The following is a 24,987-nucleotide window of genomic DNA, read 5'->3' on the forward strand; positions in this document are numbered from 1 at the left end:
GAAAGGGGTGAAGAGATTATTAGTAATGTGGATTAAAACCCCACTGCTATTAATGTACCATGTCAGGTTTACATAGGCTTCCCTTTAAAGTATCATGTTAAATTCCAGGTGAATTTTCTATGGGATAACTGACTTGACCTCATACTCATCTCATAATCCTTCACTGATGCTATACCAGCATCTACTGTTAGCGTCAGCGGGTGCTACATTCCGTTATTAAAAAAAATTGGAAGGATAAAACTCATGAATGTGAATTGAAGTGTACTAAAATTGCTGTATTATTTCGAACTGCCCGTCCGTTATCATTTATAAGACAAAGCTCATACATATAAGCTCTTTGAATAAACGTATTTATTATTTTATTCAAAGAAAAGGAACACTAAGTACGTGTCCATCCTTCGTCGAGTCATATTCATATACAATTAGGTGTGAAGTGCTGACGGCAGGTTTATTGTTTATACTCGTGAATGAGTGTTACTGCCTCAACAACCTAAACATTAATAAACGAATTGACACCCTTATTTTAAACACATTTTTTTTACATAGTTCGAATGGTAAATAATGTAATAGGTTATTTGATGGAACCGTCGACTATACCGAAATAAAAATCTTATATACAACTAAGAGAAATATTTAAATATATATATATATACTAGCTGTCCGGGAAATCGTAGTTTTGCCTTAAAATAAAAAAAAAATTTAGGGGTGGGCTACTCCTAACATTTAGGGGGATGAAAAATAGATGTTGGCCGATTCTCAGACCTACTCAATACGCTCACAAAATTTCATGAGAATCGGTCAAGCCGTTTCGGAGGAGTATGGGAACGAAAACTGTGACACGAGAATTTTATATATAAGATATACACACAATTTGTCAATCTATGTAGGAAAGTGATTGATAGTAATGTGGACTAATTGTCCTATAAATACCAATGTACCATGTCAGGTTGATTTACACGCAGTTCCCCCTGGAAATCATGATAAATTCCTGGTGATTTGACAAAATGTGCTAACTGATCCCTGTATAAAATTATTATCATGTAGGACTATGAGGTATAAATAACAACTATTTTAATCAATGAAGTAATGTATAATGACGTATTCGATGCTAAAGCACGTGCTAGCTTTTAAAATGAATACTTTAATTCTCTTTGACAGTCTGCGTATAGGGTTGTCACCTGTATGTATACACATTCAATATAGATGTTTTTTTTTTAAAGGATGATAATGGAATGGTGCTCCCGCCTGCGCTAACGGTTTACGCTGGCGGGGCACCAGTGGTGGATGATAAGATGAACATGAAGTCAGGTCAGTTAGCCCAACGTGACAAATTCACCGAGAATTTATCACGATGGTTTCCAGGGGGAACCGCGTGGAGGTCGACCTGACATGGTACATTGCTAGCAATGGGATCATCAGTGCACATTACTAACAATCCCCTTTCCCCCTAATATAGATGAATTATAAAACCCATAGTCAAAACAACTTATCTATACATAGGACATTTTCGTCAACTTATGTAAGTGATATGTTTTATTACTGGGGTAGTAATTTAAGTAAGTTGTTATTACGATACGTTTACGCTTACTTAGATGTTATGAACGTTAAAACAATTGTACAAGTTATGATCACATGATTCTATATAAAAAACACAATTATCAATATAAATATTCAATCAGAATAACAATAATAATATCTCAATACAATTCACACCGTGCCATCTATATTTTTCTTAGTATGCATGCTTATTCTTTACCATTTCACGACTAAATAGCTAAACGAATCTTATTGAAATATTAACATGAAGACAAACTGTACTGTTACTGGGAACAAAAATAGGCCATCTTCTAGGTAAGCAAAATGCAGATTATGTTAACCAATTATTGGTGAAATCTTTCACCAAAAAAATAATAGTAAATAACCCTGGACAACTAATATAAATAGTTAGATATACATATTTTTTGTAAATACATACATAATAGACACAGAAAACACCCAGATCGATACAAACAAGTATGATTGTTCGTATTTCAAAAATGTAAATGTTTGCACCGTGCGAGAAATCGAACCCGCCACCATCTTAAATAAAGCGGTGTACCTAAACTTAAACGCTGGACTACTGAAGCTTAAAATCTACAATGCTCATTGTTACAGCATAAGCTGTATTATATTTAAAAAGAAGTGTAGTTTCTAACAATGATTCCACGTCAAGTTGGAGCGGGTTGAGAGCCGGCAACCCTACCTGTCTGGCGCACTCGCACTCATAATTCACACTGGTATTAAAAGTACGAGTAGAGAAGGATGCACGTGTTTTGAAATAAAATACCGTCTGTTACGCGCACGTGCTCCTATCACATAATGTTTGCACAGATAGGCAAACTGAATAATATAAGTACCTATCTTACTAATATTATAAACGCGGAAGTTTGTATGGGTTATTCTAATGTATAAGCAATAGATATTACTGCAAACTTTCATCAAAATCCAATCAATAGTTTTTGCGTGAAAGAGTAAAAAACAAGCATCCATCCACGATCACAAACTTTATCAGTAACTAATATAGACTTTATTTTATTTAAAATAAAATACAGATACTTCAATATTTGCTCGGGTGCATTATTGCAGACAACGTCTTGTGAAAATTACTTATACATTTTTGTAACTAGACGAAGCACCTTTATGAGATGGAAGACTTCCTACATCACCCACCAGCGAGCTAGTTATTAGATTTCCTTACATCGATATTGAGAAGCTTTTACCGCGGAAACCAATAAGAGGCCCTCCCTTGTCTGATACGCTTCAACGTACCTTCCACAACAGATTGATTTATGTTTTAGAACTAACGTGGAAGAAACAATAGAAAATACAAAAACCTACTCTTTACAGAGAATGTGTACAAAATACACGTATGATGATAATAATAATTCAGAACCAAATAAGATTTTGACCAAATTCACAATCAAAAGGTAGGTAGTAAACAAGGACTTAAGTAATTACGGTCACAAAATGTAAAAAGTAATAGTAAGGTATAAGGTGAGGGTATGATAATGAGATGAGTTATGAAAATAAATTAAGCATAACTTATGCTTGTAACAACAGAAATAAATAGCACTCGTTTCTCTCTGCCTACCACGTAAGGGTTACGGCATGAAAACAGAATTTACGAACCACAGCAAAAATAAAATGCACGACCCGAAAAAATAACGACTAGGCGACGCGTGAACGAAGCCTGACGGCGCTAAGCGCTTTGTCTAAATGATTACACGGTAAATAACTTATTATGGGGGAGGTTGTTTCATTTTTACGGCTAGAGACAACTAACTTTTATGGCTGTCATTAACGTTGGAGTCAGCAATTCACGCATTCACACTACGAGCATGAATAAGCAATATTTCCTGTCGTAATATATATGTGTGGATTGATATGGTATTATTTAAACACATATAATACATTTTACGTACATGTTTTCAGGACTGTCATATCAGAGGAAGTAAAGTTAAGAGCCATTGTAACATTGTCAACACTCAATTTCATGGAGAATATTAGAATCCAACAGTGCAGAAGGTGAGCAGTACAGTAACAGTGCAGTATTTCGACACATTCGGATTGTATATAAATCGGTCCTCACATTATTAGGTTCTGTCGGACGATTGTCCTTTGCAACTATCTTTCGATTGGTGCATTTGGCTCTACGCTCAGAACTCTTTGAAAATGCGATATTTGCAACAGAGACGCATAGGACAATCGTACAACTGAACCTAATAATGTGAGGTCAGGTTAATATGAGATTTATTTCGCAAATAAAAAAATACCGTATTAATTATAAAAATCCATGTGATCAAAATGGGAGTAAATCCATGTAAAAATGCAATAATCCAATTCCTTCAACCTGAGAACTCCTTCACCCGATTTAAATAATAAAAACAAAATGATAATCTTCTTACATTTCAATGCTAACTTTGATTCATATTTTGGTTTGAATTTTCAGATACTTAATTAACAGAATGAGACCGGGTTTTACCGCTATACCTACCTACCTAATTACTCATAATGTTATTCAATCATAAATTATTCATATTTATAATTATAAAAAATAACTTGAATAAATAAAAGAACGGATCTCGGACAATCTATATTTACCAAGTGGGAAAAGAATATTTAATAGATTCTTTCGCTACTGCAAAACCGATACGACGCGACGCAGATGTCGTCCTCTCATTCTATCTACGTCATGCGTGTCATGATAATAGCAATCCATTCACTATCAATGGATCTGATTATCATATGACAGGGCATTTGAGAGGGCTTTGGTGCCAGGGTGTCTTCGAAATCTATTACTAGATTTCAAAAGCCAGTGCCAGCGCCCTCGACGCTATGGCGATGAAAAAGGATTACCACAGTGCCTTTCGTGTAGAACTGTTAATAACATATATTATACATACGAAAGTGCGTCTGTCTGTCTTATCTTTTTACGTCATTGGAACAGATTTTAATGGAATTTAATATGAAGATAAGTGGTATTACGATGACGAATATCTGCTCTTTTATCTAAACAAGGATGGGATAAATATGGGACGAAAGACTATGCAGACGAAGTCGCGGGTAATAGCTAGTATACCTACCTCGAATAATAAGAAACATCAGAAAAAATCAACTTCAAACGTATTAAATGAAAACATAAACAAAAAAAATACAGCAAAACCGAGACCCCCCTCCTTTTTGAAGCTGATTAAAAATACATAGCTATTACGCAAATGGAAATTCACCTGTTTTTATTATGACTGTAAATAGAAACCTCATGAATACTGTAGCGCCAACGCTGGAAATACATTAGGTATCTGTATGATACCGTATCAGTAATATATAAAGCAGTGGTTCTTAACCGGTGCTTCGTAGACCACTGGTGGGCTATGGAAACATTTGCATTGGTCTGTGATAGCAATATCACAATTGGTGAAAAAAGATCTTGACACACCGTCATGATTTTGCTACAAAAATATTTTTTTATTTTTTTTTTTATTTATTTATAACTCTTTATTGCACCTTAAAAACAATCCAAAGAAAAAACAATATTCATAATATACAGAAAGGTAGGCTAGGCACAAAAGGCGGTCTTATCGCTAAAGCGATTTCTTCCAGACAACCTTTGGGTAGAGGAGAAAAGACAGAAGGTGGTGGATGGCGCAAGACAGAATGAATGGACATGAATAATAATAGTAATATGTCATATATATATCCATATATATATATATATACACATAGCATAAATAAATATACATACATTATACATAATATAAATATAAATATAAAATTAAAAAAGTAAATTAGTAATAATACACAGTAACTAAGCAATGTGCAAATAAGAAAGAGACAATTTAGTAGAAAGAAAAGAATAGTAGAAAGACAATTTAATGAGAGAGATAGTGTGATTTTACAGCATTTTTAAAAATAGCTAATGATTGAGCGCTACGTATGGAGGATGGTAGTGAGTTCCACAGTCGCACGGCGTACACAGCGAAAGAATTGGTGTAGAAGGAGGAAGTATGGGATAATATAATAAATAGCTGTTTTATTTAAATAATATTTGTACTTTTATACAGAACATATATCAATTTTACCAATATTATAAAGGCAACAGTTTGTGAGTATGGATGGACGAATGTTTGTTACTCTTTCACGTAATAACTGCGAAACGGATTTTAAAGAAACTACAGTAATATAACTTATACATCAGAACAACACATAGGCTTTAAATTTGATACGGGTGAAACAACGGGCACAGGTTGTTTAATTTAAACTTATGTTTACTACAACACATATAAGCCTCAAATAGTGGATGGTTTATGGCGAAACCGAAATTTTATGAAATGGACCCCCACATATGTACAGAAAGTTTTAGAACCACTGGTATAAAGGATAGCTGGTTGTTTGTTCTTCAGAGTTCAGACGTTCCAAGGCGTAAATTGTTCCATCACGTTTGTTTTTGTTTATCTCCGTCTGAGGCGTACGCACGTGCGGGCATCTCCTTAGGTACTTTTCGTATATCTAGTCCAAAAAGGACAGAATAACATACATATTCTTAGGTATATAGTTTAAAATACCGTATACCGTCAATATAATAATTGTAAAATCCTCTATATATAAGTCACTTAAAATATACTTTGGCTGTAATTCTACATACTTTTATATGTTATGTAATTAATCGGTAAGCTGTAACCGTTGCTGATACATGACCAGCCCTACGAACACCAAATTGATCCCCTCCCAACGATCTCCCGTTCAATTCATTATGACGGTCTGAACCGAGATTCAAAAGTTTAGAGGTGCTCTCGGACAAAAGTCGTATCCGTCAGGCGCGAGTTGACCTTTAGTCTTATATAATAAGTCCTTCCGTGAGTTTGGAGTGTCATCTGCACTCGCCCCCTATCATTCGGTGAAGTTGTAAAGACCAGCTTCTGCCAACAGCATTAAATACTTTTAAAAAAGGATATCACGTTATATTGATGTCCACGGCACACTCATGAAGACTAAGATTGTTGGAACTTAAATTTATATCTGGCCGTTATTCTGTAGAAGACAATTTGAATTTAATATAAAGAAAATGTCTTCTATTGTTCGTAAGATTTTCTATTGACATATCGTATGTGAGCCTTGTTATTTCTACCAAATATATATATTTTACTTTCATATTTCACTATATTTACTGCCGCTGTGCATTCTACCCCTACAATGGTTATGGGCCCAGGACAGGCCAGAATAGCATAAATAGATGTGGAATATCAGTGAAATAAGTGATTTTTGGTGAATTTAAAATTCCGTTGTAAAGCAGATATGGCGAACTCAACTATAAGGATTGAATCTCTAAATCGAGAAAATTACGACAGTTGGAGGATTCAAGTACAGGCATTACTTATAAAGAATGATGCCTGGCCATATGTAAGTGGGCGTAAGCCAAGACCAGTGGATATAACAGAGCTGGAGAAATGGGAAACGGAAGATGAAAAGGCGCGAGCAGATATTATTTTATGTATGAGTGGCAGTGAGTTGCGGCACGTACGAGGGTGCACTACTTCACGCGAGGTATGGCTTAAGTTGGAATCTTTGTATGCTTCGAAAGGTCCAGCGAAAAAGGCAACGTTGTTAAAACGACTGACTCTACATAAAATGGTAGAAACCGATGACTTACGAGAGCATCTGAATGGATTTTTTGATGCAGTAGATAAGTTGGGTGATATGGGTGTAAACATACACGAGGATCTGCTCTCCATAATGTTATTATACAGTTTACCGGCGAGTTTTGAGAACTTCAGGTGTGCCATAGAATCCAGAGATGAGGTACCCCATCCAGATTTTTTGAAAGTTAAGATCTTGGAAGAGTACGAGTCGAAGAGACAAATGGCGAATCCACCAGAAGGGGTGCTGTATTGTCATAGTAAAAAGTATGGAAGATCGTTCGTTAAGAATAGAAAGGAAAAGACAGATTTTAAGTTTAAATGTTATAAATGCCACGAATTGGGTCATAAAGCCAAGGACTGCAAAAAGAAGAGAGAGACTCAAGGAGGGAACTTAGCACAAAACTTCGTTAAAAACTATAGTCTAATGTTATATAATGTTTCAGATCCAGAACAATGCAATGCTTCCAATATAATGTGTAAAAACGACTGGATATTGGATAGTGGGTGCACGTCTCATTTATGTAACGACCCGCGTAAGTTCGAATCTCTGAACAACAATTCGGATAAACTGAACTTAGCTACAAACCTGAGTACTAATATCAAAGGTAAGGGCACTGTTTGTTTATCGGCATGTAATGGTAACATTGTCAACAAATTAAAGTTTCATGATACTTTGTACGTACCAGATTTGAGAAGTAATTTAATTTCTGTTTCGAAAATTACTGAAAATGGGCATAACATTACGTTTAAACGGAATGTTGCATATGTCGTGGACAGAAATGGGGAAATAATATTTACTTGTCATCGTAAGGGAAACCTATATTATTTTCGAGAATCTGAGAGTGCATGTATATTGAATAAACGAAATGTTGATGTACAGTTGCGGCATACACGTTTAGGTCATCCGAATGGAAAGGATATGTGAGCCTTGTTACTTTTACCAAATATATATATTTTACTTTCATATTTCACTATATTTACTGCCGCTGTGCATTCTACCCCTACAATGGAGTTTAAAACGAAGTGGCCGTATAAATGAAAAAAAAAAATTAAGTCCTAGTTTTTAGGAATCCCGGTAAGTCGGTGTATGGGTTTTTCGGACGTAGATTAGGATAACCGTTCATTTTCAGTTACATTTTTATTTTAGATGGTGCAAATATTAGGTGAAGGTCATAAAAGCAAAGAAATGTCGCGTAATCGACGTGTGAGGCTGAGTATGTGTGAGTTTGTCTGAGGCGATTGAAAGAAGCTGTTAAGCTTAATACTTTATTAGGTGAAATCGGACAATCTAGGTACGTACGTTTTACTTTACATGCCGATAGCTAAGGGGCGCTTTACTTCGCGTAAGACCTAGTGTGTATCATGCTTGCAGTAAACATGTTGATATTAAAATCACTTGATCATAGCCGTATTAAGGGACAACGATAAGATTGAAGTGAGACATGTACCCACTGAAATTATGGTAGCTGATGTATCCATAGGTTAACAAGTGTAGTGGTGTTTGTACTGTTTTACCGACTTAAATTTAAAGGGGCGTGTTGGAACTTAAATTTATATCTGGCCGTTATTCTGTAGAAGACAATTTGAATTTAATATAAAGAAAATGTCTTCTATTGTTCGTAAGATTTTCTATTGACATATCGTATGTGAGCCTTGTTACTTTTACCAAATATATATATTTTACTTTCATATTTCACTATATTTACTGCCGCTGTGCATTCTACCCCTACAAAGATGTCATATCTCCATAGCTTGTAATTTCACTGAGTTATTTTTAGTATACTATTTAAAAAGTATTTCATTCAGTCATATTATCTTTAGTTTATCTGCAAATAATGTTCAATGATTCACTGTTATAGTTTAATATAGATTTGTTTGTTCTTACCAGCAGTTGAATGAATGATATCTTTATTTAAACAAATTATTATACCAGTAGTATATAAATGTTTATAAGAGTAGCACCGGTTACAGCCTTCTCGTGTGCAAATATTTAATTACATTTGCATGATCGTACTAATAATTTAAATGTGAATGTTTGTTATGATGATTAGATATTTATTATTCGATCACGCTTTAACGGCTGAGCGGAATTGAAAGCAATTCTTATAGTCACGAGTGTACTCGAAAGCAATAAAATGCAAACAGCAGATTACTTTGTCATAATGTAATTGTTGACAACTATAAACATTTCTATGTATAAGTTGCTATTGATACAAGGTACCTACTAACAGGTCAATAGGGATAATAACCTAGGACAATTTACACAGCCGCATCTTATCCCAAGCTAACCAGACCTTGTGTTATGTTTACTAGACAGCTGATAGATATACTTAAATACAATTATATTATACATAGACAACATGCAAACGCTTACAAACAGTCATAGTAATGAATACAAATATTTGCATTATCCGTGGTATCGAACCCATGACCATTGAAGGTAAGGCCGTGTGCTAAACCACTAGAATACAAACGCCGTCATCGAACGAAAGTTGCCTGTGTCCATCAATTTGATGTCGATCTATCACGAGTTCACCTACCATGCATGTCCTTGATTAAGATATACTTTTCTTATATAATTTGCCGGTAAAGACCCAAAACCAGCTTACAAAAATGATAATTTACCTCGTATAATCCTCTGATAAATTGATACTAGTCCATTAATAATACGCCCTCAGCGCGAGAGGCCTATTAAACACGGCGGGTTATATAGAATAAATCCCATTGTGAAGCGTCTATAGCGCTTAAACCAGATTTCAGATACTTTCAGAATCAAATTTATTTTTATGAAAATATTTTATATACGAAAGACTGTAGTCATAAAGTGTTGGATACGTTTATTTGCATTCAAAGTGAGATTGATTCAAAACTTCTGGAAGCATTAAAATAACATCTGTCCGAACCAATTAATGACCGAAATGTTAATGAGAACACTAATTGATTCCATTAATTGGAAATATGTTAGTATTTTGGGGGCATATACTAAAGACATTAAAAGAATCTCATAAAATTGGACCAATTTGTCTCAGCCACAGTATCATAATTTTCATTGCAAATTCGATTGATAATAATTATATTATCTATTCCTATAAATAAAATTGAAGTGTCTATTTGTTATATTGATATAACCGTTTTTTACTACATGCTTATGAATATAAATACGGTACATACACCAAAATATTTTTTTTTACAAACTTTGTCTGCCTGTCGGTCTGTTTGTTCGGTCTGCTAATCTCTGAAATGGCGGGCCGATTTTGACGGGACTTTTTTCGCAGGTAGCTGATGTAATAAGGAGTAACTTAGGTTACATTTATTTTAGAAAGATGAAGTAAAATTCCACGCGGACGAAGTCACGGGAACAGCTAGTATTTTAGAAATTTGAAAAAATCTAAATGTGTTCTACTTCACTTCTAACATTCACCTGACTCGGTTTTCGGTGTCTTTTTTCTATGTACAGAAATTCGACCTCTACAGTTTTGTTATAAGTTTAGATTATGTTGGGAATATAAAAATGACATTTTGCTTTTCACAAGGATGAGTTCACTAAAACGCTAGTAGATTAGGTGTCATGTTCGTATGATACAAATCTCGTGATGTGTCGAGATATTGGAAATCCCCCTCGTCCAATTATTTAATTTTCCCCACCTCTGTCGCCACATATGACGAGACGAGACGACTGCGTGTAAACAAAAAACTGAAATCAATCAAGATCCTAATAAGTTTTTGAAATGTGAAATCATTTTCATCACTTTCTTATTATGAGTTACAATAACACGAGTTAAAAAAAATCTTTAAGACATTTACGGAACCCAGATATTAAAACGTGCCCAACACGAGCTTGGAATGTTTTTATTGGATTTCCGTAATGAATAATTTATCCTTCAAAATGGAGATATCACTGTCCCGATCTCTGAGGATATTTATCTCAATGAAATGAGGCAGGAACTTGAGATTCCCACAATGTTCTACCACGGATACAACACGTGGTAGCGGAATTAAACAAAAATAATTAAGTTTTTTTCTTCATTTCTATACTACATTTTACTATATTTAATATTATACATATAAGTAATTCTTTGATAACACGGAACCCTGCGTACACGAGTTAATCTCGTACTTGGACGGTTATTAATAGCTGTGTAAATGTAATCTCAAAATAGCTGGCGGTTGCAATGCCAAGAGTGGCTCCGACCTTGCAGAATGTCTTCCGTGTGATTTCGAATAAAATATTTTTCAACACGACTGAATGTCACATTTTCGAATGAAATTTCTTCCACATGTAGGCACGGTATATTTTCAATGGCCATCCATGGATATTAAGTAGAATAGCAAACAATGCAAATAACATAATAGCGTACATTAATACCTACTAGAATATTCATGGTTTTCATACAGTTGCAGATGAGCGGACCAGCATCTGAACATGCACCTATGATGCTCCCACTGCTGTACAAATAATCTAAGCGTTTTGAAACTGTGGAGCCGAATAGGGGAAAATAAAAAAAACCGAGTAGACGTCGAAACGTCGACACGACGATATTATATATATCCATTTAATTATAATAGTAATATTTTTTTTTTAAATAAAAATGTGATATTAATATAATTAAATACTAACCGTCACATATTTTATATATGAGAAAGAGATTATAATAACTTTTTTATTTTTCTATTCGGTTTGGTTTTTCTGGGTTCATATATTTGTAATAAAAAAATCAAGTCTTCTGTTTATATTAGTTTAGATATATGTGTGTAAGGTTTAAGATAATTTCAGCGTTAGTATATGATCCAAATTTAACCGCCTCAAACGCCAGTATAAATAATAGGCAGGGCTTATTTGGTATGTATGAATAATCGATTGAAATAAACGTGTGGCGCCAACTAGAATACTGTTTTGCCATTTGAATCGGTAAACTATATCCAGTTAGGTAACGTTATATTTTATTGATTAACCCAATCGAAATTTCAGTTTTACAAACGAACTGAGTCCTAATTGTTGGAAACTTCAACAAAAATAAGTGTTAAAACCTTTTTTATAATTTACTCATAATATTCAAATATAGAACGCTGTGTTCTCTATATTACGATTGTCATTTGTTTTGTTTTTAATGTGCTTCAATATTTTTGTTACACCGCTAATTATATCGACATTTTTTAATAAATACATATAATTACGATTTAATTTACAATTTAGTGTTTTATAATTATTTATGATTGCAAACGACGCAACTCATTGAGATTCACACACTAATTTCAATTTTTAGGTGTTTTAATTTACATATTTTTAGGTGTTTTTATTTGTACAATGTTCAATTATTATAATATAAAAGCATGGTATTTAACGACGATAATATTGCGATGGAAAGATTTTTATATGCATTTCCTTTTGTAATTTTCAAACGGTACACAGGACATTGAACCTGCTAAAGAGGCGAATTGGGCACCGAGTAGTGCACGGTGCGGTAATTAAAAAATATGACCGCTAAGTACAAATAAGTACAATTTCAACGGACTTACGTACAAGTAGTAAAAATACAGAGTAGAATAGAATCAACGATAGTAAACCTAATGGACATATATATATATATATATATATAGTAAGTATAAAATAATATCTACTTTACACATGTAACTTTTTCTAGTAAAGTACCATACATAATTTACCTCTTTAGTATATTAATTGATAGTAATTTTCTGTACACACAAGCACAGCAACTTATTTACGTAAGCTTTGCACACTTAGTAAAACTTACAGGTACAAGGGCGACCTTAGATCGCGGTCGTAAATTTAAAAATAGATATATCGCTTGAACTATGTATTGACGTAAATGAATAAAAGTTAATCACGTACAAACGTTGATGTAAGCGTCTTGTACATTTAAATATAAATCAAAAGACAATGGCGTGACGTTCATTGAACGGCCGCGTTGCATAATAAATTCAATTTCAAAATATCTTTTTTCATTACCGATTATTATGATGTCAAATCTACCGTCAGTTCTGAATGATTTCGAGATGTGAAGAACTGACAAGAAACTCAGTTCTTGTGTTCAGTATTCTTTTCAAAAGTTGTACATGTTTACAATAATACAGATTCATTTTTAAAATCAAATTTGGGAGAATTGAGTGACCTATTATTATATTATACCATTTGTTTTTGCAATATGCATATGCTAGTATGCATATTGCAGAAACAAATAGTATAATCAGTGTTGGTAACCCGAACAGACCAATCCCCATAAGCAGAACCCGTTCACGAGTATGACGGATGAGCCAGCCATCATTTAAACTATTTTAACTATAATATCGCTTAATTATATGCAGTCCGCATATTGTACAAAATGAATCGCACACGTCACCGATAACGAAACACATTACGCTTATCGTATTGTATGGTGACGTTAATTGTCTCGATACAGTATCAGTTGCCAAACTATCGTATACGTGTCAATTTCAGACGGCCCGTGTCGGTAAAAGTATACCAAATATATATTGTACACAACATAATATAGTAGGCAGTGACTACTTTAATATTTATTATTTGAGCGACCAACAAGACACACTATGAAGTTACAATTATTATCCCTTGCAAGAAGTTGAGGTGGCTATAGACGCTTCGTCGGGATACCTTGGAGTTTTTAGTGAGTAGGAGTCTCACAGTACCCGCGGGCTTCCCCCGGGGCCGGCGGGTCTCCGTGAGGGATTTTCTCCAAGTAAAAAAAAAATATGGTGTTGACTTAATTACTCGTTGCCACGGCATGCCTAAATGAATGAAGTTTTATATGTATGTTTGAATATTGCAAATATATATCTTATAATCTTGATTTATTTGAACAACTCGTAAATATGTGAACAGTGACTTCTATCTCTTTTTTCAGCTCGAAGACGATAGTGAAGTGATGGCAGCTGTAGAAGCTTTTTCCGACGGTTAAGACAAAGATTTCTATTCTAGAGAATCAAAGAATTCTGGGTATAGAAGACAGATGAAGTAAATACTTTGTCAAAAAAACTATGTAGACTATTAATAATCTTTTTTACCTAATCATCGTGTTTAATACTAAACAATCATTACTTTTAACTCATTTCTTCTATATTGACACGAAGTGTCACGAAGAACTGTATCAAAGTGAGACATTCCTTGGTAAAGTAAACGTTATTCTTTTAAATATTCCTCTTCAAAATACAGACATTTTTATAAAAACATTATTATAAAAACAATCGCTATAAAAATATATTTAAAAAAAAACTATCTAAACGCGGAGTCTATCGGAAGTACAATACTGGATGATATAACATGGATTCTTACGAGTACATATGTGGAAAATATACCAGTGAATTAATTAACTACTGGGTACGGAGACAAAACCATAGTCCTCGACAATGCCACTTATCTTGTATTTTGTGTTGTCCGATATACTTTGATTTAGCAGGCACCTCAGCAAGCCTCAAATATATTCTAAGAATCTTTTATTTAATCAGTGATCAAATAAATTCAGACTTAATGAACAATTTAACGAATAGAAATAGCTTGATTTTTTTAAATATGAGAGCATTTGCGAAGTAATAAATAGCATAACCAAGCTCGCGAAACTAGATCACAACAGATAAAAATAACATTGAACAGATGGCTGGAATTTTTGCCGACTGTATACAATATAAATCATGTGACACCTCGGATTTCCCAGAATAATCTAGAAGATTCTTTGGTACAATTCCTATAATAACTGCAAGTATTGTATACTGCAAATTTGCTCTGTCATTGAAATCGGCTCCTTTGATCTGTATAAATTCGCTAAACGATTTTGGATTCTTGAAATATCCCATTAAAGTGCTTTGTAGGCGAGTAATTTGAAGCATACTTATAAATTCTGTCGATACGGTTGTACCGTGAGGAAATAATAATTTATAGGTATTTGTGAGGAATCACGGACGTATTTTATAAGAAAAGTTAATGAGAATAATATTGACGAGGCGGTTTGATATCTTTTTTTAAATACCAGCAATGAGAAGGTAGGCTTCCATATTCTGTAGTTTAATCTTCAATTAAAAAGGAACATTACTAATAATAAGACTCTTGATATGATAACGCTTACTGCACTGATAAATTGAGTTAATCTTTGTTTAATACAATGCAATTCAGTGTACAGCGAATAAGAGAAAATCCCACAATAAAAGTAAAAAATCATTTAAACATATACAACATTTTTGCAAGTAGGTAATATACTAGCTACTTCAGTCAAAAAATCAAGAAACGCAACTTACATTATATATATTAATTTTCTTTTTAAGAAAATTAATATATATAATGTAAGTTCATCAGTTTCAATCTCTTATAAAATATCTAAAATCCCATGTCTGAACAACTTACGACAAGAAAAAAATTAAATTTATAATATTATATTATACGAGGTAAATTTATTTTAAAACTTTATTCAGTTAATAATATTTTTGAATTTATTAATACCTATTAATTAATAAAAACTAAAATATCTTTCGTTATCATATTGTAGAATTTAATGCCCATTCCCATAAAAGGGCCTATTACCTTTATCTAAATTTTAGTAATAAAACAGAACAGGAAAACTCATCATTAAACCTTAAAGACATTTGTTATTACTACGATTATACTTCAAGGTAAATAAATAGCAAAAAGAATAATTGGAATTCAGATATAGAAAAAGTTCGTGTAACATCTCAAACAAATAATGAATTGAGAATCTTTTGACAATCGGTTGAAAAATAGTACTAAGGTATCAAAACTATGTTGGACAGATGGCGCTAATATATCGTGAACGCCAATCGAGTCAAGGTGTGATTTTATGGTCAAGGTTGTCTCTACCCAATGTATCTGAAGATTCACACATTACTCATGAGATAATAAAGCATAATACCGAATAGCTACGTAGTCGTATTGTTAAACATAATATAGTATAGTAAATCAATACTAATACTATCAATTTGAAAACAATAATTGTAATACAAAAAATTTGATGTTTAGAAGCAGCTGAAATGTTATATTAATAAATTAGTTTTCATTTGATTTGAAAGTGTGTCTGTGGTTTGGTTGACGTGTTAGTGATAGAAGGAGATATCAAATCTAGATCAACTAGAAATATTTAAAAAAGGATGTGTCTGTCGTTTTTAAGATTAAATTGTTCTTAGCACCATCTATTGACGTGGTAGAAAATGCCGCATGGCGTTAAATCCACCAAATGTACTATAGTTTAAGGTTTAATATAAACGACTAAACGGAGGCAAATGAAATTTAATCTTGAATGAAATTTAATTTAATAAAATTTAATAAATTGCATTGCGAGAGTGAATATAGACCAATTTTTATCTAATAAAAAAGGACGAAGACCAATAAGAACTAAAATAATTAACAACTCGTTAAAGCATCAGGTACCTACAGCGTGTAAGGAAACTAGATATATGTATATAGGTACTATATAATAGGCATGCATAGTATGTCAATTAACAATTTGACATATCAAATGGCAATTAAGGTCGAGCCTAGAGAATACCATTAATGACGTAATGCAAGTAGTGATCGATAATTTTTGTGAACTACTTTCGCATTATAGCAGCACACTTTAATTTCGATAATCGTACCGAGATGAGTCTGCGTTCCGAATGAACGATAGAATAAAAAAAGATTAGAGAGAAATTAGAGAAATTATTTATATCATTTCAAACATTCTAAAATATTTATTTTAAGCATTATTTATAAACAACTTTATTGCTCTTCGAAAGAAATTAACTTTATTATTATTATATGAAATAATTGAAATTATATCAAACCCAATGGTCGCGCCATTGGAAGTAAAGCGGTGTGCTAAACCGCTAGACCACCGAGGCACTCAATATTCGATAATACTCGGACGAATCTACACTAAAGAGTTGCCTGAGTAACCATTAGTCGTGTCGCTGTAGGTCGCTGATAAGTCTCGAGTAACAGCTAGTAAATGAGGAGTGTTTCGTACTAGTCGACCATATTCTGGATTCCATAGTAGAGCACAAACCAACTCGTTACGCATTCAACCGATGAAAGAGTCGCGGGCAATTTAACCGCCTTCCTCGATTCGGTTATTCACTCTTTGGGCGCGGACCATTTCTGCGCCGATGGTTCATATCAAAGAGCGTGCCGTGCCGAGCTATTTAGCCTCGCTACACAGAATAAATTCATATACGAACTTGTTCGAAATATCAATAACCTGCTATAATATCTTTAATCTTCTCAAACTCTTTACTCTAAGAAAAATGGTCACAAAAATTATGTTCGCGACTATTGTACATATTTGATTATTGTTAGCTTAATAAAATTTATAATTGTAGTAGTTTCAATTCCCTACTAGATAGAATTAAATATAATTGTATTGTAAAGTTTAAATTAATAAATAAAGGAGCGAGTAGAGGTGGTTTTTTCGCGCTATCCGTCCCGCTCGCACCTATGTGCGTAACACAATCGTTGCCTAGTACGTGACACGGTGCGAGCGGGCGGAGTATAAATATAGGTGCCGAACGCGGCACAATTCATTCCGCTTCCATCGCTAGTACAGACCACCGAACTCTGCTCGAGAGGATAATTACACTTGTCTTTCTTGTTTCCACCTGCACCCGCAACCTTACAAACAAGTACGGGGAATAGATACCCGTACATCTGGTCCTTCGAGAAGCCGGATTGTTGGAAGAAGAAAGCAAGACTGCACAGAGATCAAGATCACAGATGCCAACAACAAGAAGCCAAAGAACAGCCATGGAAGCTCAATCAAACGAAGAAAACACCGCCGCCGTCACGTCGCCTGTCGCCGCCACGCCGACCGTCGCCGCCACTACGTCGCCTGCTGCCGCCACTACGTCGACCACCACGACGTACACGTCCTCGGAACCTACTGCTACCACGGAGACTTCCGCGGAGACTTCTGCGGAGACTACCACAACAATTCCAAGGGCGCCGCGCACCACAGCTTCAAAAAAGAAGAAAGAATTGGCTAAAGCCAGAGAAGAATTGCTACGCAAGGAGGTAGAACTGGCCGCCGCACGCGTCGCAGCATTGGAGGCGGACACGGACGACGAAGAGGAGGACGAAAATGAAGAGGACGCCGCCACATTAAGAAGAGAGAGGACTACGGACTGGATTCGCCGGACGAGCACATTGGCACTCACAATGGAGCCGCACACAGAGAGGACGACCGCCGACTTGCATCAGGGGATTAATATCTCATCGATACCCGCCGGAGAGGGAACGAAAGCGCCGCAGCCGCAGCCGTGCAGCGACGCATTCCGACGGGACCATGCAAGCCACAACGGTCCGAGGGAAGACTCCATAGCACCAATGATGCCAACGAAGAAAGAAGAGGATTCACTGAAGGGGGGCATCGACTATAAGGAATTGGCGACTGCAATGACTATGGCAGCTCGCGCAATTCAGCCTTCCACAGTGCCGCGAGTCACAGAACTACCACCCTTCAACGGCGCGTCAAGCGAATGGCTGCCCTGGAAGATGGCCTACGAAGAGTCTGCGGGGCAGCTGACCGAGCAAGAAAACTTGGGTAGATTACGTCGGTGTTTAAAGGGTGCGGCCAAAGAGGCTGCACACTGTCTTTTCGTCGGGGATACGTCTGCAGCAGAAGTAATACAATTACTTGCTACGAGGTTCGGCCGTCCAGGAGCACTCGTGATGGCCGAGATGAATAAACTTCGTGCGCTGCCGCGGCTGTCAGACAACCCCAAGGACATCTGTCTATTCGCATCCAGAATAGCCAATGTCACTGCAACAATTCAAGCCCTGAAGAAGAACCACTATTTGTACAACGAAGAAGTGACAAGATCCATCACGGAGAAGATGCCTTCTGCGCTACGATTCAAATACTACGACTTCGTAGCAGAACAGCCAGCTGATCAACCGGACCTGATAACGCTCTCCAAGTTCCTGCAAATCACCGCAGCCAGGTGCGGTGACTTCGCACCCGCCGAAATAATAGTAAATGAAGACCGGCGGGAGCCAGCAACGAAGAGAAGCGTGAAAACATACATCACGCAGGAGAAACCGACTTCACCGCCGTGTCCGACGTGCAACAGGGAGGGACACGCACCACCCGATTGCATCACTGTGAAGAACGCCGAGCCACAAGCAAGATGGGAGATAGCAAAAAAACACAGGCTATGTTTCCGTTGCCTGAGGATAAAAAGATTTCGTCACAACTGCAAGACGAAGAGATGCAACGTTGGTGGGTGTACACACCTACATCACCCACTCCTGCACGTCGACACTATAGAGAAGAAGGACAGCGAGCCCTCCGATGATAAAGCAGCCGCAGTCGTCGCGTCTGCGAGAGAAGATAAGAAGATCGCATTCCTCAAGATAGTGCCGATACAAGTGATCGGTCCCAAAGGAACGTGCGATACATACGCACTCCTGGACGACGGCGCAACGTGCACCATCATCGAAGAAGCAACAGCGAAGCAAATCGGCGCCACTGGCCCTCCCGCACCCTTCTACATAGAGGCCGTGGCCGGGACACGTATAAACGCCGATGAATCGAAGCTTGTCCACTTCACAATACGGGGACGAAGATCGGAAGATCATGCCGTGTCTGCGCGAACCATGAAGAAACTACTGTTATCTCCACAAACAGTATCACGCAGCACAATAGAAGACTGTCCACACTTGTACGATATAATAGATCAGCTGACATATGAAGAAGGTCAACCGACGGTTCTGCTGGGTCAAGACAACTGGCATTTGCTGCTCGCACATGAAGTCAGAAGAGGCAGTAAGACACAACCGGTCGCATCACTCACCGACCTGGGTTGGGTGTTGCACGGCACGGGAGCGGCGAGAGCGAGACAGCAAGTGCACAGAATCAGTCACTTAGTCGACGGGCAAGAAAATGAAGAATCCATAGAGCGATTAATGAAAGAACACTTCGCTCTCGAATCACTGGGCGTTACACCGAAGCGCTCATACAATGAAGAGGAACAACGCGCGCTGAAAATATTGCAAGAAAAAACTCGCCCGTTACCGGCGGGAGGCTACGAGACCGCGTTGCTATGGAAACGCGATAACGCAACGCCGCCGGCTAACTACGACTCAGCAATGCGACGCCTCGAGTTAATTGAGAAAAAACTCGACAAGAATGAAGACATGAAGAACAGATATAAACAGCAAATTACCACGCTGTTAGAAAGGGGATATGCAGAAATCGCCCCACCGGTGAAGACTGAACGAGTATGGTACCTGCCACACTTCGCTGTCATCAACCCACAGAAACCGGACAAGCTGCGCATCGTGCACGACGCCGCCGCCAAGACAAGGGGCATTAGTCTCAACGACATGCTGCTGTCGGGACCCGACCTACTCCAATCACTACCTGGGGTCCTCATGAGGTTCCGACAGCGCCGTGTGGCGGTCACAGCGGACATCAAGGATATGTTCATGCGTGTCACAATACGAGAAGAAGACCGAGACATGCAACGGTTTCTATGGAGAGGAGATCGACGCCAGGGTCCAGCTGTCGAATATAGGATGAAGAGCGTCATCTTCGGGGCCACTTCGTCGCCATGCACGGCGATATACGTGAAGAACAAGAACGCCGAACTACATAAAGAAGAGTTCCCGGAGGCGGCTGCAGCGGTGGTTGTCAATCACTATGTTGACGACTACCTCGCTAGCTTCGACACTGAAGAGCAAGCCGTACGAGTCTCAAGCGAGGTCGCCTACATCCACAGCCGGGCGAACTACTATCTTCAGCGCTGGGCATCGAACTCGCGCCATGTACGAGAAGAGTTCTCACATAGAAATGAAGAGAACATGGTGCAACTCGACGCTGAGAAGATACTGGGAATGGTGTGGCGGCCTGAGGAAGACAGTCTCGGGTTCAACTTCAACGGGAACAAACTTCCGTTACACATCATACGAGGCGAACGCACCCCAACGAAGAGAGAAGCCCTCCGCGCCGTTATGTCGCTGTTCGACCCATTGGGCCTGGCCACACCCGTCACAATACAAGCCAAGAAGATATTACAAGAAACGTGGCGCACGGGTATCGGCTGGGACACCGAACTGCAAGAACGGGAAGCAGCAGCGTGGCGGAGCTGGATATCGCACGCACAGCAGTTACCCCACTTGGTAATACCACGGTGTTACCCCGGTGTGGCGACGGCACATACGACGGAGCTTCACACATTCGTCGACGCGAGCTCAGATGCATACGCCTGTGTCGTATACTGGCGGGCCGTATGCGTGACCGGCGAGGTGCGTGTGTCACTCATCGCAGCCAAGGGAAGAGTGGCCCCTTTGAACAAGGTCACCACTATACCACGTCTGGAGCTGCAAGCGGCCGTACTAGGGAGCCGCCTGTCACGCACGGCTGTCGAAGAACACGATCTGAAACCTGCCCGTCGTGTCTACTGGTCGGATTCGCGTACCGTACTGTCTTGGTTACGCACCGGGCCGCGTGCATTCAAGCCCTTCGTCGCTCACCGAGTCGCTGAAATTATGGAAGATACGAAAACGAACGAGTGGAGATGGGTGCCGACGGCCGACAACGTCGCGGATGATGCCACACGCGACGTACCATACCATTTCACTTCAACACACAGATGGTTCCGGGGGCCGCAGTTTCTATATCGACCAGAAGAAGAGTGGCCTCATGAAGGCGATTCCCACCATACGGAAAATACAAGCGAAGAGCGCGCCCACACAATACAAGATGCAACACGATTATCTCGAGCGTTGCCCGATCCCGCGCGATTCTCCGACTGGATGAAGATCGTCCGCAGTACGGCCCGCGTATTGCAATTTATAAATAAATTGCGACCACTCAAGCAACACTGCGCCGTCGCTACCCACAAGAGAAACAAAAAACATGAAGACGATCCCACGTGGCGAAGCAACAAGATAAGAAAACCAGAACCGTCGAAAAGAAAAAACGTACGTGCGCCTGTGTGTTATATACCCATAGATACACACTACTTAGAACGCGCCCGTCGACTATGGATCCGCTCAATACAAGAAGAGGCATTCAGCATCGATATAACGGCGTTGCGACGCAATAAACAACTGTCGTCGAGTAGTCGACTTATACAGTTGTCCGTTTTCATCGACGAAGACAATGTGTTGCGACTCCGCTCAAGGGTGTCGGCTGCCGTCGATCTGTCCGCGGAGCAACGGGAACCACCCATAGTCGACGGTCAACATGTATGGGTACGCCTGTACATAGCATGGGTGCACAGAAAACTTCATCACGGAGGCTTCGAAACTACTGCGAACGAGGTGCGTCAACACATGTGGGTGTTGCGCCTACGACATGCCGTTCGTAGTGAATTGAAGAGATGCCAAACGTGCCGCATCAGGAAAGCAGCACCAGCACAACCATCAACGGGCAACCACCCACGCAGCAGGCTGGCACATCATCAGCGGCCGTTCACCTTCACCGGCCTAGACTACTTCGGGCCGATGACAGTGACGGTGGGTCGCACGCATCAGAAGCGGTACGGCGTGCTGTTCACATGTCTCACCACGAGGGCTGTGCACCTGGAGATCGCCGGCAGCCTCAGCACCGACTCCGCAGTAATGGCTCTGCGGCGCTTTATAAGCCGCCGCGGGTGCCCCACGGAGCTGTGGTCGGACCAAGGCACCAACCTCAAGGGTGCCGACCTCGAGATGAAGAAAGCAGCCGCTGAAGCCATGGAAGAAGAGTCGTCGGTGCGCTTTATACGCTGGCGCTACATACCACCGAGCGCTCCCTTCATGGGCGGCGCCTGGGAACGACTAGTGCGCAGCGTGAAAACCGCGCTGGCCGCAACGCTGCATGAACGAGCCCCGAAAGAAGAAGTCCTTCTCACCCTGCTGGTGGAAGTAGAACACACGCTCAACAGTCGACCTCTCACCCACGTGTCGACATCAGCAGACGACGAGGACGCACTCACCCCCAACCACTTCCTATTGGGAGGTCCGTCCCGCGTACCACTGCCGGGAGCTTTCGCTGAGGGCGATACGGCGGGCAGGAAGGAGTGGCGCGCCAGTCAGTGGCTCGCTGACTGCTTCTGGAGGCGCTGGGTAACCGAATATTTACCCCAGCTACAACACCGGCGGGAGCCCCGAGCTACACACGGAGTCATCAAGTTAGAAGACTTGGTGCTGCTGGCAGACGGCAACTTGCCTCGGAACTCCTGGCCGCGCGGCGTGGTGGTGGCTACGTATCCGGGACCGGATGGTGAAATACGGGCGGTCGACGTGCGCACTAACAAGGGGATACTTCGGCGACCTACGAAGAAATTAGTAATCCTGCCAATCGAGCAACGCGAACTCGAATTAAATACAGCTTAGCTGCGGCGGGAGATATGTTCGCGACTATTGTACATATTTGATTATTGTTAGCTTAATAAAATTTATAATTGTAGTAGTTTCAATTCCCTACTAGATAGAATTAAATATAATTGTATTGTAAAGTTTAAATTAATAAATAAAGGAGCGAGTAGAGGTGGTTTTTTCGCGCTATCCGTCCCGCTCGCACCTATGTGCGTAACACAATCGTTGCCTAGTACGTGACACGGTGCGAGCGGGCGGAGTATAAATATAGGTGCCGAACGCGGCACAATTCATTCCGCTTCCATCGCTAGTACAGACCACCGAACTCTGCTCGAGAGGATAATTACACTTGTCTTTCTTGTTTCCACCTGCACCCGCAACCTTACAAACAAGTACGGGGAATAGATACCCGTACAAATTATAAAAATGAAAGAGCTCTATGAAAATCATCTATAGATAAATTTGTACCGATGTTTCTATGTATAAAACATCCGTTCAAAATTATCAGTCATGTTATGAATATTCTATAAAAAAACTATTTATATGTATGAGAATTTTAACGTTATTTCACTTTGAAACAATTAGTAGTACAAGCAAAATTCCAATTCGACATACAAGAGTAATCAATACAATATCGGAACGCCAAGTCTTTATATTACATCTAAATTTAAAATATAGTATCCAAACTACTTTTGACGTAGATATCTCTCGACATGACATACAGATCTCTACACAATTTGACAGAAATTACTATTTAGGTGCTGCGAAAGGAGAAATACTAATGCCTTACAGCAAAAAGTATTCTCTACTACTCCTTCAGACTTCTCTTCATTATTGAGCACAGTATTTTTTAAATATATTTTTATTTTAACAAAATACTTCGTGATATACTTAATTATTCTGACAGCGTAGAGCATAAAATTTAATTTGCGTCCCTCGTGAGAGATCATACCCGAAGTCTGAAAACATTTGCATTATTTATCAATTTTCAAAATTAATTATACAATTTTCAATTTCTCAGAACATTTATATTAAGTAATGTGCTTATGATGTATTAAAAGAATAATCAATTTTATTAATATACAACTAGAGGGTGCGTGTGTGCGCGGGCCTCAAGAGGCCCGCGAGGCGTTGTCGTTGATTTTTGTTGTGAAGACGGTTTTCTTTTCGAATAGAGTTGGTTGGCTTCCTATTGTAACAGTGAATTTTTGTTTCTCGTGTACCATCCTGTGGCGAAACTTTGTATTGTAATGATCACAGTACAAAACCTAACCTAACCTACCTTTCTGTATATCAGTCTGGGGTGAAAGTTTTTAATGTAGAGATCATAATACGAAACCTAACCTAACCTATCTTTCTGTATGCCATTTCGACCTGTGGCTTTAATTTTTATTGCACTGGACACAATACAAAACCTCACATTACCTACCTTTCTGTATACTATATTAATTTGGGTTCACAGTTTCTAATGTAGAGTTTTATTTATTTATTTATTTA

General features: G+C 38.5%; 2 protein-coding genes across 2 annotated transcripts in view; one reads left to right on the forward strand and one right to left on the reverse strand.

Moving 5' to 3' along the window:
* LOC131845790 (beta-arrestin-1) overlaps positions 1-24,987 on the reverse strand; it is a 104,205-nt gene that overhangs the window by 51,286 nt on the left and 27,932 nt on the right. The window lies entirely within an intron of this gene.
* LOC131845953 (uncharacterized) lies at positions 6,832-23,508 on the forward strand. The gene is made up of 2 exons (XM_059195123.1): positions 6,832-7,780; positions 17,852-23,508. Exons 1-2 carry the CDS (start codon positions 6,832-6,834, stop codon positions 23,506-23,508), a joined length of 6,606 nt encoding a protein of 2,201 aa, XP_059051106.1.

This window comes from Achroia grisella, unplaced genomic scaffold (assembly GCF_030625045.1).
Source record: "Achroia grisella isolate CSIRO2021 unplaced genomic scaffold, CSIRO_AGI_Agris_v1 utg487, whole genome shotgun sequence".
In the NCBI taxonomy this organism is placed as follows: Eukaryota; Metazoa; Arthropoda; class Insecta; order Lepidoptera; family Pyralidae; genus Achroia; species Achroia grisella.

Excerpts from the sequence above, each read along its gene's own strand:
- LOC131845953 (XM_059195123.1), top strand. The coding sequence starts at position 6,832 with ATGGCGAACTCAACTATAAGGATTGAATCTCTAAATCGAGAAAATTAC. Across the intron at positions 7,781-17,851 it reads CCTGAGTACTAATATCAAAG|CCGGATTGTTGGAAGAAGAA; the intron begins GTAAGGGCACTG and ends TCCTTCGAGAAG.